General features: G+C 46.7%; 1 protein-coding gene across 1 annotated transcript in view; it reads right to left on the bottom strand.

Annotated features, from left to right (window-relative positions):
- Nucleotides 1-2,263: 2,263 nt before the first annotated feature.
- The window catches only part of Vamp3 (vesicle associated membrane protein 3), an 11,570-nt gene continuing 412 nt past the window's right edge, over nucleotides 2,264-13,421 (bottom strand). The window contains exons 2-5 of the mRNA XM_008822438.2: nucleotides 11,689-11,770; nucleotides 6,231-6,389; nucleotides 4,836-4,887; nucleotides 2,264-3,918 (exon numbers count right to left, since the gene is read on the bottom strand). Coding sequence (XP_008820660.1) covers nucleotides 3,902-3,918; nucleotides 4,836-4,887; nucleotides 6,231-6,389; nucleotides 11,689-11,770 — 310 coding nt within the window. The 3' untranslated portion in view covers nucleotides 2,264-3,901. The remainder of the gene's footprint in view (nucleotides 3,919-4,835; nucleotides 4,888-6,230; nucleotides 6,390-11,688; nucleotides 11,771-13,421) is intronic.

Raw genomic sequence — 13,421 nt, 5'->3', positions numbered from 1 at the left:
CGCCGCGGGGCCCGGCCTCGCGCCCCGGCCGCGCCATTGGTCCTCGTGGCCGGCTGCACGGCTCCCATTGGTCGGGGGGCGGGGCTCGAGCGCGGGGCGCCGCGGGGTTACATAATCTGGGCAGTCGGGAGAAGTCGGGGGAGGGTCGTGAGCACGTTACATAGTGCACGCCGGATCGGGAATCCCCTCGGGGACGCTCCGGCCAGGTTGCGGGAGGCAAGGGCCAGGTTTCCCGGGGGCGGGGCCGTGCTGCCTGCGTGGCAGAGACAGGGCCTGGGAACTGCCAGTCAGCAGGAGGCGGGACGAGTGGGCGGGGCCGTAGAGGCCTGTGGTTGTGGAGCCTGCACCCAGAGAGCCCTCTGCCCGTCTGGGAAGTGCTGTGAGCCTGGGATCGCTGTAGTTCGGGCTTCTTCTGGCGTCCCCCCAGTTTTCATCTTTATCATACCTGCTGCCCTCTCCCGCCAACTCTAGGTAAACCCGGCGGAGTCCAAGCGGGTTTTCCGAAAGGGAAGTTTAATGGTGCTACTTCACTTCCCGGGCTGTGCTTAAAGTTCGGTTCGTTTGCAGCATTTGGCAAAATCGGAAGCCGCGCGTTCTCCCCCACGCAGGTGCAGAGCGCCTTAAGGAGCACGGAAGCTTACAAGACCGGGAATACACCGGAATTTGTGGGACAGGGAAAGCGGTCTGGTTAAGCTAGAGGGCGGTCGTCCGCAATGCGTGTTGGACAGACCACCTGTCTCCCACGCTGGTCTTCAAAGGGCATCCATTAAGCACCTACTGAGTGCACACCTGGGCAGGGATGATTGCAGATCCTGGGGATGGACACAATCCTTGCCACTCGAGGAGTCGACACTTTGAAACAAAGACGGAAAGCATGAAGTTGAGAAAGCCCAAGATGCTGCATGGAAAATAGCATCCGCTAGTGGGATGGGAGAAGTGAGACAAGGCGGGAGGCCGATGGAGGCCAGAGGCTTGGGAGATGGTCTTGAGGGAGAGGGAGGGCCACTGAGAAGGGAAAACCAAATGTCGCCTTGGGGGTGGGGAAAGTGGGTGGGACCGATAGGATTGAACAGCAGAGCCAGTGAAAGGCTCCCTGACAGGTTCCTCCGAGGCAGTGCAGGCTTGTTGGGAACCTGAACTGTGAGCTCAAATGAGAAAGGTAGGAAAAGCCAGACCATGGTGAGGCTGGGGTATTTGTCCCCCTGCCCATTACGTCATTTCCAAGGCTGGGGAATTGGAGGGGAAGTGTATTCAAGGGAAGGAAGCTATACAGGATGAAGACAAAGCTGTGTGTCTGACCTCACCTCACACATCCAGACTCAGCCGTGTGGTGTACCAGGGCTACCTCCGAGAAACTCAAGGGCCAAATCCTGGCCACTCTGGTAGTGCAAGCCAGCTCCCCAAACTGCACAATGAAAAGCACTTTTGACGAGGGGTGTGTGGTAGTTAACTTGGTTGATCTGGAATCAACTAAAGCGACTGCACACTCCTGTGAGGGATTTTCTTGATCAGATTATCTAAGTGAGGAGACCCGCCCTGAATGTGACCAGCAGTTTCTGGCAGCAGCCCAGATAGAGGAGACAGGGAGGAAGCCTTGCTTGGCCTGCTTGCAGGCACTCTTCCTGTTCATCTACCTGCTGCTGCTGCATTCCTTCTTTGGTTCCTCTGGGCTTCCAGCATGGGCTAAGACCATTCCCCAGGAATCCTCCAGGCCTCAAGCACCAGGCTGGGATTGCAGCGATACGGCGCCTTGTGGACTGAGCAAACCACTAAGTCCTCATCCTCTCCAGGGAGAGACAGCCATGCTGGGACTAGCCAGACCAAATTCTATAAACCAATCTAATCTCTTTTAAGGGCTATAGAGGTGAGTCAGCAGATAAGAGGACCCTAGTTCAATTCCCAGCACCCACACGGTGGTAACAACCCTCAGTAACTCCAGTTCCAGAGGATCCAACACCCTCTTCTGACCTCTGTGAACCACTGCAAGACATGGGTTCACCTACATACATGCAGGCACTTATATGCAGACAATACGCTCATACACATAAAATAAGTCCCTTTGAACGTGTATTCATTCAATCAGTTCAGTTCCTCTGGGGTGTTATCTGCAGCCACTCACTATGGGAATGCGAGCTCCTTCGACTCCTAGAAGGATGAGTGGGAACGGAGAAGAGAAGATATAGTTTGGGGGAAGCAGCAGAGGTACATGTTTAGGACATGGAGCAGGCGCATCTACCCTTCTTCCAAGGAACATGGGACAGAATTACGTTAATAAACACTTTATTCAGGTAATCATAGCAGGGAAGTTCCCAGCTAAATAAACAGACAAGCGAGGTATTCTTGGGTTAATGCAGGAGCCAGTGGGTTACATAGGACTGAGTACGAAGGAGACAGCACCGAGGTTATGGAATCAGCCCAAGACAGAGCCCTGGGCCGATGGCTGCTTTCCCACAGCCGGGCATACCGCAAGGCATGCCTTCAGCATTCGGCTGTTTCAGTGATGTCAGGGGAGCAGGTATTAAATGAGTCAGGTTTTATGACATCTTGACTGCTGCCACGTTGCATGCAAACACAAATTTTAGGGCATTCTAGTAAAACTGGCCACAGAGCAGCAAAGCCTTTGCAATTCTCTGCTGTTTCCTTGTCCGTTTTCATTTATGCTGAACTCCTCACCTTTGAACCACACACCCTGATACAAGTATGTGCACAACTGAAGTCTCTCATGATGATAGCAACTTCCAAAGAGCAGGGGGCATCTCTGGGCAGCTTTCCTCTCCAAAGTGACCAATGCCTCACCCCAAGCATAATTTAGAAAGCTGATTCAGAAGTGGAATGTGAGTGAAAACGGTAAGCGGTCTTCAGAAAGCTCTGGTCTACAAGGACTAGGCCAGGTAATGATCATGTTCACAGATGGTCTTACATGAGGCCTACAGAGCTGCTGCTCACTCTGGAGTCCACAGCTTATGTTGGCAAACTGCTGGGTAAATTCCGTCTCATCTACAGGTATGAGTTTAGCTCACATCTCCAAGCCCCGGGGAAAGATTCCAAACCTGAGGGGGTTGCATTATCTATAGCACTTCACAGGCAAGGAAGGACTATCAAGATGGTGAAGGCTCACATGGCATTAACACTTTCTTGAAGGGCATCTTGAGTTACATTTGGCACTTACTTGAATTTAATCTATCAGGGACAGACTTAATAATATTTTATTTATATTTAACTTTTTGGCAAAACAAACTTTGGTCATAGTTCTATAAAAACTTTTTAAAGGGGTTATGTCTGATTAAAATACCATTTTAGCAACTGATACATAAGAACAAGAAAGCAAACATCTTCATATCTAATGTAAGAAGAAAAGCTCTTTAACAGCATCTTAAATACAGCAAGAGTCAGTAGTGCTTTACAAAAAGGAGGGTTCTCTTAAAACAAGGGAGTATCAAAATAAGGCACACCCTGTTATTGTCACAGATTCATGTTAGGCAGTAGTATTCTTTCTGGAAGGTACAAAATGTACATCTAATTATTCAAAGGCTTACAATGTGGTTCTGAAGAGAATGTCAGATGATGAGGAACAAAACCCCCTTCCTGGAATCGATGGCAAGTGAGCAGGGACAGCACGTGCCTAGGTTCTGCAGTCTGGAGCATGAGAAGTCCTCCTGACCAGTTCATTTGTAATCTGTAAAGGCACTGTGCAACTTGGGGGCGGGGTTGGCCACACCTCTAGTCTGGAGTGCATATTAAAAAACAAAGGCACATTTCCTAGACACTGACTGACTGTATATGAACTAACAAAATAATCATTTGGAACTAACAGTAGGTAAGCTTGATAATGTAGGAGGTTCTAAGTCAAAAGTCTTGACAAGTTTCCTGGACAGCAGGCTCCAGCTTCACTGGTTCTTCATTAAGAGACACACCACACTACAGAGCAGCAGAGACGTGAAAACAGGGAAAGGGCTGGTTAGTCCTTCAACATAAATATACAACAGGTCCTGTCCCATTGGTCAGTTTCCTACCAGTCACTTTACATGCTACAGAGGGCTGGAGGAGACTAAAGTCAAAAGAAGGTCTAAGAAAAAATACATTCCTAGGAAAAGGAAACATCCACTAACACTGAACTAGCAAAGAAAGAAACACTTTACTAAGAAGCTTCCCATAGACTGGGCCAGAAAAGGAATGGGTTCTTCCAATGTGCTATGCAAGTCATGCTGTAAGATGCTCCTAGATATGTGTGCATGTGTATAGTATTCATTTATGTAGTTACTATGTTTTTACATGCCAAGTATCATCCTTTGTGTATATTAATTAGATTTGTCCTAAAACCCAAGATAGATACAATCATTGTCCTCCTTTTATAGATGAGGAAATGGTGGTCTAAAGATAATACACTGCTTTCCCAATTCCACAGAGCTGACGGTGGTAGCCCTGGAACAGATCAAGGTGGCCCGTGCCCTAATCACTATACTCCATACAAAGAAATAAAGACTAAAACTGTATCAGAGAGAAAAACTAACCAGTTGGTAGGAATGAAATTCTCAATCCTCAAAAGATTAGTGTTCATATAAAAAAAACCTCAGACTTTAATCACACAAACTCATATATTTAGGTTGGGTGTAGTGGCACATGCCTGTAATCCCAGAGGCTGAGACAAGATCACAAGTTCAAGGCCAACCTGCACTCTACAGGGAGACTGTATCTCAATTCCCCCTCACCATGATCCCTTCAAAACACTCAAGTATTTAAAACACTTGGTAAAGAAAAAAAAAATTAACCCTGGAATGGGCTAGCCTTCACCCTTTGCTCTGTATACACAAAAATCTGTGAGCAGTGTTACTCACCAATGATGATAATGATGACAATCACCAGGACGCTGATCCCTATCGCCCACATCTGCAGTAAGACACAGGTCCATTTCACATTGCAAAGTCAGACAGACATACTATGCTTATTGAAAAGCACTGGCCACAGTGTGAAATAATGCACAATTTCTAAAGCCTAAATTTAGTGTTTTAATTAGGGTCTAAAATTTACTTATCTGCTTTCTAAAATATATTCCAATCCTCTGTGGCCCCTGGAGAAACTCAAGTTTCCCACATATAGGCTACCGAGCTTGCCCCACGTGTCCCTTCTGAATAAGGCAGATCAGGAAGCATCTGAGCTCTGATTTTAGGCATTCATTTGCTAACCATCCAGATCTGCTTTGGGCCATGCAGCATCTATGGCTGTAGAGCATGATGGGATTTCCTATTGTTTCACCCTCAACTCTGGAGCCATTCCCAGAATGACTTGGAAACTGAGAATCAATGCTAGCATTCCCCCATCAGTGTGTGCTGAGGGCACTGTGGGGGTCTGGGAAGGAAGGGACTACTGGCCATGACTGGTTTGGGACAGTCCTATTCTGCATGCCTTTCAGCATCAGCCACAAAACATGGGACTGGACTGGCAAGGAAAAGGGACACAGACTTAACAGTCGGCCATGCCCATAGGTAAAGTCAAACCCACTTCCCAGATGGGTGGGGTGGGGCAAACCCTTAATCCCAGCACTTAGGAGGAAGAGGTAGGCAGATCTCCATGAGCTTGAGGCCAGCCAGGTCTACATAGGGAGATCCTGTCTCAAACAAACAAACAAACAACAAAATAAGCCCCCAAAACCCACTCACTTCTCAGAGTCATAAACCCCACAGCTGTACCCCCTGAGGACGCTGAACGGAGCAGGGACCTGATGTAAAGGTCAGATCAGGGTAGATGGCCCTAGGCCTTCAGGGGTTCAGATCGGGGTAGAAGTCCCTAGGCCTGATTACAGTCAAGGGGTCAGATCGGGGTAGGCATCCCTAGGCCTGATGTAACAGTCAGGGGGTCAGATCGGGGTAGGCATCCCTAGGCCTGATTAACAGTCAGGAGGTCAGATCGGGGTAGATGTCCCTAGGCCTGATTAGCAGTCAGGGGGTCAGATCGGGGTAGACGTCCCTAGGTCTGATATAACAGTCAGGGTCAGATCAGGGTAGGCGTCCCTAGGCCTGATGTAACAGTCAGGGGGTCAGATCAGGGTAGGCGTCCCTAGGCCTGATTAACAGTCAGGAGGTCAGATCGGGGTAGATGTCCCTAGGCCTGATTAGCAGTCAGGGGGTCAGATCGGGGTAGACGTCCCTAGGTCTGATATAACAGTCAGGGTCAGATCAGGGTAGGCGTCCCTAGGCCTGATTAACAGTCAGGTAGGGGAGAATTACAATTACCTTCAGGTTCTTCCACCAATATTTTCTCTTCAACTTGGCAGCACTTGTTTCAAACTGAGAAGCACCCGCCTGCAGTGCATCTGCACGGTCATCTAACTCAGAGAGCTTCTGGTCTCTTTCTAACACCTTATCCACATTGACTCTCATGATGTCAACCACCTGAATGAATATGGTTCCAGTTATACATAATGGAGTGAAAGAACCGAAATTCCAGACGATATCTATGGGTACTTTTTTTTCCAGGTAAACATTTTATTACTTTGAGCCAAACTTTCCCATTTAAAAGGGGGGAGAGGCCAAACTTTCATTTAAAAAGGGGGAGATAAAACCACTCAGCAAACCAAGAGTATAAGGAGATGTTGATAATGGGCAGGAGACTCAGGCCCCTAGGATCAGAAACAGAACAGGGCTACTTCATGGCTACTCAATGCTACACTCACAGTCCTGGCCAGAGCAGTAAGTTAAGGAAGGAAGAGGCATCTGAGTTGGAAAGGAAGACAGTTACCTCTATCTGTAAGCCATGCTACAGAAAATCTCTAAGGCTTCTCCAAAAGGGTCAGTGAGATGGCTCTGTGGGTAAAAGTGCTTGTCTGCCTCAAAAAGCTGACAATGTTTGATCACCAGGACTCACATGGCGAAGGGAGAGAAGTGACTCCCACAAGTCCTCTGACCTCCACCTGTGCTCCATGGCACCCCCCAAAACAAATGTAATTAAAAAAATAAGAAAAGCTGGATGTGGTGGTGCAGATCTGTAAAGCCAGTACTAAGGTAGGATGGGAGGGGAAGGCAGGACAATCACCAGGAAGCCCATGGCCAGTCAGCCTGGAGGACATAGAACAGCACAGTAGAAACAGGAGACCCTGCCTCAACAGGTGGAAGGAGAGCCAACTCCAGAGAGCTGTTTTCTGACCTCACATCTGCACTCACTCTTGCAAACACATACTAAATAAAAATAAATCTTAAAAAAGAATCATTTGAAACGTACTACAGTGAATAAATTCAGCAATGCTGCAGGGTCTAAGGTACACACATAAACCAGCTGTGTTTCTATATCTAAGGTACACACATAAACCAGCTATGTTTCTATATGCCACAATGCACAACCTGGAAAGGAAAGGAAGAAAACAGTTGCCTGCTAGGAATACATTTAACCAAGGAGGTGAAAGACTTGCAGAATGAAAAACCTTGGGGCTGGAGAGATGGCTCAGTGGGTCAACTGCTTACTGCACAAGCACCTGAGTATGGGTCTGCAGCACCCACATACAAAGCTAGGTGTGGAAGCGCATTCCTGCAACCCCAGCACTGGCAGCAGCAGAGAGAAGAGGATTTCAGGGACTCGCTGGCCAGCTAGCCCGCCCCATTTGTGAGCTCCAGGTTCAGTGAGAGACCTTGTCTTAAAAATAAGGTGGAAAGGGCTGCAGAGATGGCTCAGCGGTTAAGAACACCAGCTGTTCTTGCAGAAGACCCAGGTTTGAATCCCAGCACCCGCATGGCAGCTAACAACTGTCCATAACTTCAGTCCCAGGGATCTGACAGCCTCTTCTGTCCTCCACGGGCATTGCACGACATGGGTGCACTTACCTACATGCAGGCAACACACGCATACACATAAAATAAAAATAATAAAATTTAAAAACTAAAGTGGAAAAACATGGAGGAAGACACCTGACTTTGACCTCTGGCCTCTACACACGCACACATGCTCCCACTACACCTACACAAGAAATACCAAAAAACTGTAACAGTGCTGTAAGCTGGGCATTTGGCAGGATAAGGCAAACAGATCATGAATTCAAGGCCAGTCTGGGGTATATAACAAACCCTGTCTCAAAAGCAAAACAACATAAAGACACACACAGACACAGACACAGACACACAGACATCCCCACACCCCCACACCCGCTCTAAGAATTAAGCTTTGCTGACGTGGGAAGACAGCCGTGTTTGCACACTAGAAGATTTGACCCTGTAGGATGGCAGTGCTCCCCAGAATGATGTACAAATTCAATGCAATCCAACAGCTCTTTTCCCTCAGAAAAATCATCATATAATGCCAGTATCAGTGGCTTTTTTAAAAACGTAATTTCAGGGAGCGGAGAAAAGGGAAGTGAGTACTGAAAAACGCTTACCAGGCTCAAAACTCACACCAGAGCTTCGCATCAGAGCTGACACTGACCGAAGGCAGCTCTGTAGCCCAGTGGGTAGAACTTAGAGCCTAGAAGTCGGCTTCCGCATCTGAGGCCAGTTCACTTGATTTTCTTCCATACTATTTGTTTGTTTTTGTGCTTGGGAGGAACCCATGTCCTCGCACATACTAGGTAAATGATGCCCCAATGAGCTACACACTCAGTCTGCCAATTGATGTTGGAAAAGGGAAGCAAGAGCATCAAATGGAGTAAAGAATATTCTTTTCAACAAACAGTGCTGGACAATAGACAGCCACAGATGAAAGAACACTGCTGGAGTCCTAGTACACAAAAATAACTCAAAATAGACCAGTGACCTAAGCTGAAGAGCTAAAATGATGAAACTCGTAGACGAAAACATAAGGAGAAAGTGTTACAGCTCTCGCTTTGGCTCCAGGCTCTTCGATTTGATACCAAAAGTAAGAGCAACAACAACAGAGACCTCAAAAGAGAAATTAGGTTTTATTTCTTTTTTAAAAATTTCTTTTTGTTTTATATGTATGAGTGTATTGCCTGCATGTATGTAAATGCACCCATGTCATGCAGTGCCCTGTGGGGGACAGAAGAGGGTGTCAGATCCCCTGGAACTGGAGTTAAAGACAGTTGTTAGTCGCCACATGAGTGCTGGGATTTGAACTGGGGTCCTCTGCAAGAATAGCCAGTGCTCTTAACCGCTGAGCCATCTCTCCATCCCATAAATTGGGTTTTATAAAAAAAAATAAAACCTTTTTGCATCAAAGTGCATCATAAAAAAGGTGAAACTCAGCACAGAGAATGGAAGGAAACACCTATGATCATGATCCAATACAGGTCAATTCCCAGAATACATTTAACAGAAAGACAACACAGTTAAAAACTTGCAAAGGAGTCAAGTGTGGTGGTACACACCTGAGATCCCAGCATTTGGGGGATGCTGACAGGAGGCTCAAGACCCAGGGTATCCTGGGCTACATAATGAGTTCCAGGACAGCCTGAGCTACATAGCAAAACTCTGTCTCAGAAAAAAAAAAAAATACAAAAGGGGGTAAAGGACATGGATAGTCACTTCTTCTGAGTCCTATAAATGGCCAGTAAGCACAGAAAGATGCTCAGTACCACTAATCATTAATCAGTGTCACTAATATAATTCAAAACCAGAAGATACTACCTCCTGATCACAGGATGGCTGCAACCCAAAACTCCAAACACTGGGTGGGCACTGGGCACTGTTGGTGGGAATATAACAAAGTACAGGGGCACTGTGGGAAAAGCTGGGCAGTTCCTCAAAAAGTGACCACAGAACTACCCTGTGGCCTCCTGACAATACTCTTACACACATGTCAAGGGAAATGGAACTGTGATTTTAAACACATTGCTCCTAAGTGTTTATAGCAGGATTATTCATAATAGCTGAGAGGTAGAAAAAGCTCAACTATCAATTAACTGATGAATGGATCAACAAATTGCTGTTTACAAACGTCACAGACTATTACTCTGCTATAAAAAGGAACAAGATGCTGATATTTACAACTTGGATGAACACTGAAAACATGCTAAAGGAAAGAAGTCCAAGAGGTTGGGCGGGCGTGCGCACAGCTTTAGTCCCAGCATTCGGGAGGCAGAGGCAGACGGATCTCTGTGAGTTTGAGGCCAGCTATACCTAGAACACGCAAACCAAAAGAAACAGAAAGCAGATGAGAGGTTACCAGGCAACCAGGAGGCAGGGGAAGGGTGAGTGGTTACTAAATGACTACAGGGTGCTTCTCAGGAGTGACCAAAGAGCTCTGAAAACAGAAAAGTGATGGTTGCACGACACAGTGAATATACTAAGTACTAAATATACATGACAGACTTTAGAATGTCAGTTGTATGCTATGGGACTTTTACCTCAAAGAACAAAAACTCAACTCTAAAATTCCTTTGGTTTCTAAAAAATGATACAATTTGATTTTTTGACATAATGTAAAAAAAAAAATCCAATGGTTTTGGAATTAAGTTAATAGAAACTACCAGGTTAAAATATTACTGTATGATTTAACGAAGGTATCAAAGACAACTTGGGCAGGAATGCTAGCTCACGCCTTTAATCTCAGTATTTGGGAAACAGAGGCAGGCAAATCTCTATGAGTTCAAGGCCAGCCTAGTCTAGTCTGGCCTAGTCTAACCCTAGCCTAGTCTGGCCTAGTCTAACTCTAACCCTAGTCTAAGCCAGTTGGGGCTAGAGGGAGACCCTGTCTGGAAAAGACCAAAACAAACAAACAAACAAAAAAAATAAAACTGCTCAGTAGTTAGAGCACTGTCTGCTCTTCCTGAGGACCTGGGTTTGGTTCCCAACAGCCACATGGCAGCTAACAACCATCCTTAACTCCAGTTCCAGGGGATCCAGTGCCCTGTGGGCACCAGGCATGCACACAGTGCAAACAAAACACTCATACACACATTAAAACAAAAAGAGAAGAAAGACCAACAACATCTTTGTTGGCCCGTGATGGCTTTTAAGAATATGTATTAGTCTGAGCTTCTCACACAATCTTAATTGTGGGTCTGCACATATACATCTGAACAGAACATGCTGTAAGGGTCCTCTAGCTCAAGAATTCCACACAGAGAGACCTGCTGGGCTAGAGCAGGCCGCTGGCATCTGCCTTCTGTGTGTCCTTCAGCAACTGTCAGAGAAAAACTCTGTTGCCTATACCAGGTAACTAGTAAATCAGGCTATAGGACACAGCATGCTGAAACAAAGGATCTGATCAGAAAAAACTTGTTTCTGGTTTGAGCAATCTAATTACCAAGGCTCTTAGGGAATGTTTTCAGGGACAGGTGTTTATGCTTTAAGTATGTGATTTGGTGACAGAAAAGTATGAAACTGGGAGGATCTGCATTGTGCTTAAAACGTGCCTTCTGGAACAGCAGAAGGCAGATTTTGGACACACTTCCTATAGTCAAAAATCTCTGCTCCTTGCTGACCCTTTTTCTTTAGTCTGAGATTATTATTTCTAATTGTGTGTGTGTGTGTGTGTGTGTGTGTGTGTGTGTGTGTGTGTGTGTGTATGTACACATGAGTGCAGGTGCCTTCGGAGGCCCAAAGAAGGCACTGGATCCCCTAGAGCTAGAGTTACAAGTAGTTGTGAGCCAACCATGTGGGTACTAAAAACTGAACCCGGGTCCTCTTCAATAGCAGCAAGCACTGTTAACCCCTGAGCCATCTCTCCAGCCCAATGACCCACTCTCTAAACAGATTCCGAGAGCACTCTCATGTTTAAAATTTAAGTTTTAGAATTCCAGAGCAGTACCTCATCGACTTGATTTTGTGTCTGCTGAAGTCTTCGATTACTGCCACTGGCAGCACTTGAACCCGCAGGCATACCTGACGACCTGAAAGGCGGGAAGGCACAACCATGAGTAAATTATGATTCCCAATGCACTTCTGTAAATATAAACCTGCTGGGTTAGGGGATGACTCAGTGGGTTAAGTGCTTGCCACTCAAGTGGGAGGCTCTCAGTTCATATCTCTGGAAGACATGTAAAGTCAGACCTGACAGTGCACGTACATAACCCCAGAGCTCCTGCAGTGAGGGGAAGCAGCTAGTCTGGTATATGCAGCAATAAACAATCAGAGACCCTCTCTCAAACAACGTGGGTGAGGACTGACACCTGAGGCCATTCTCTGACCTCCATACGGACATCACGTCACATATATGTCTCAACAATTTCTTATGCTGGATCTAAGTATTAAATAAACAGACCAGTACTGTAGTAATGAATAAAGTTTCCAATATTTTAAAAATTTTCATTTACTATTTTTATCTTTTTTTATGTGTGCAAGTGTACTGCCTGCATGTAGGTAGGTATACCCATGCCATGCAACGCCTGCAGAGGTCAGAAGGTATCCGATTCCCCTCCAGCTGCAACTTACCTGCCCACTGCAAATGGAACCTGGCTCACTGCGGGAGCAGCCAATACTCTTACTACTGAGCCATCTCTCCAGCCCCCCCCCCAATGGTATTTCATTTAATTCCTCAATTTCCAAGAGTCACATGCCAGTGACCCAGACTCTGAAACAAAAGTTAACTAGGATCTACTTTGTGCCAGTGAAGGACTTGATCCCAAGACAGGAAAACTGTACTTCCCTTTTCCTTTAAAACTTGTTTTAAGACACAGTTGTTTGAGAGCACTCAGTATTTTTGTCTTTTGTGTGTGTGGCAAAAACTGTCTCCTAGTCAGAAACAATCACAGAATGGTCAATTTGGAGACATAGGTTTGGGGGTTCAGGGAGCAGGTAGTGTGATGGGAAGGTGGGCTGAAGCAGTACCTCCCACAAGGTTCACCCAGTACTTTATTAAAACCCACGTTATCTCATGACCACTCTGGCTCTGAAGTCTTTGCCTCCATTAAAATTCTCTTCTCGGTATCCAGGACAGACTCTAGCATGTGCCTGGCTGCACAGCAGTCATAGAATCAATGATTCAACAGTTCTTTTCAATATACACTGTTGTCCACCACAGGGATACAACACAGGTGAGGGCTGGTTCAGAGTGCAGGGTCTGATGCTTAAATAGTAAGAACCAGGCCCTATCCATGCACTTTCCTCACTGGATCCTAATTAACTCTAGTTTTACAAGGTAAGGTTTGGGATGCCACGCAGGTGGCTGAAGTGAAGCCAGGTTGGGTTTAACTCCTCCGGTGTAGACCCTGGTCACCTGCGAAGGGCACGGCACCCCAAGCTCCAACGCAAGGGAGGGCGTCTCCAGCAGCTGGAGGGGGTGGTTCCTAGCATTTACCATTTAGAAACTTATTTCAGGGTACGACGAGGTGCTTTTGCTCAACACGGAAGTGAAACCCCAGGCAATAACAAGTTATCTTGAGAGCGCCACAGCTCTGGCATGGACCCCAAGCTGCTGGAGGTCCACGTCCGCTGAGGCCCCTACACCCGGCGGGGTCCCCTCGACTACCTCCGACTGCGGGTGCGGCGGCCGCTTCCTCCAGGAAGCCCGGGCCCCGCCCTCCCCCTTCCGCGTCCTCCCCC

This window comes from Nannospalax galili, unplaced genomic scaffold (assembly GCF_000622305.1).
Source record: "Nannospalax galili isolate Female #2095 unplaced genomic scaffold, S.galili_v1.0 scaffold1488, whole genome shotgun sequence".
Classification (NCBI taxonomy): domain Eukaryota; kingdom Metazoa; phylum Chordata; class Mammalia; order Rodentia; family Spalacidae; genus Nannospalax; species Nannospalax galili.
The sequence above is the reverse complement of the archived record's forward strand: the minus strand, read 5'-3'. Positions and strand labels throughout refer to the sequence as shown.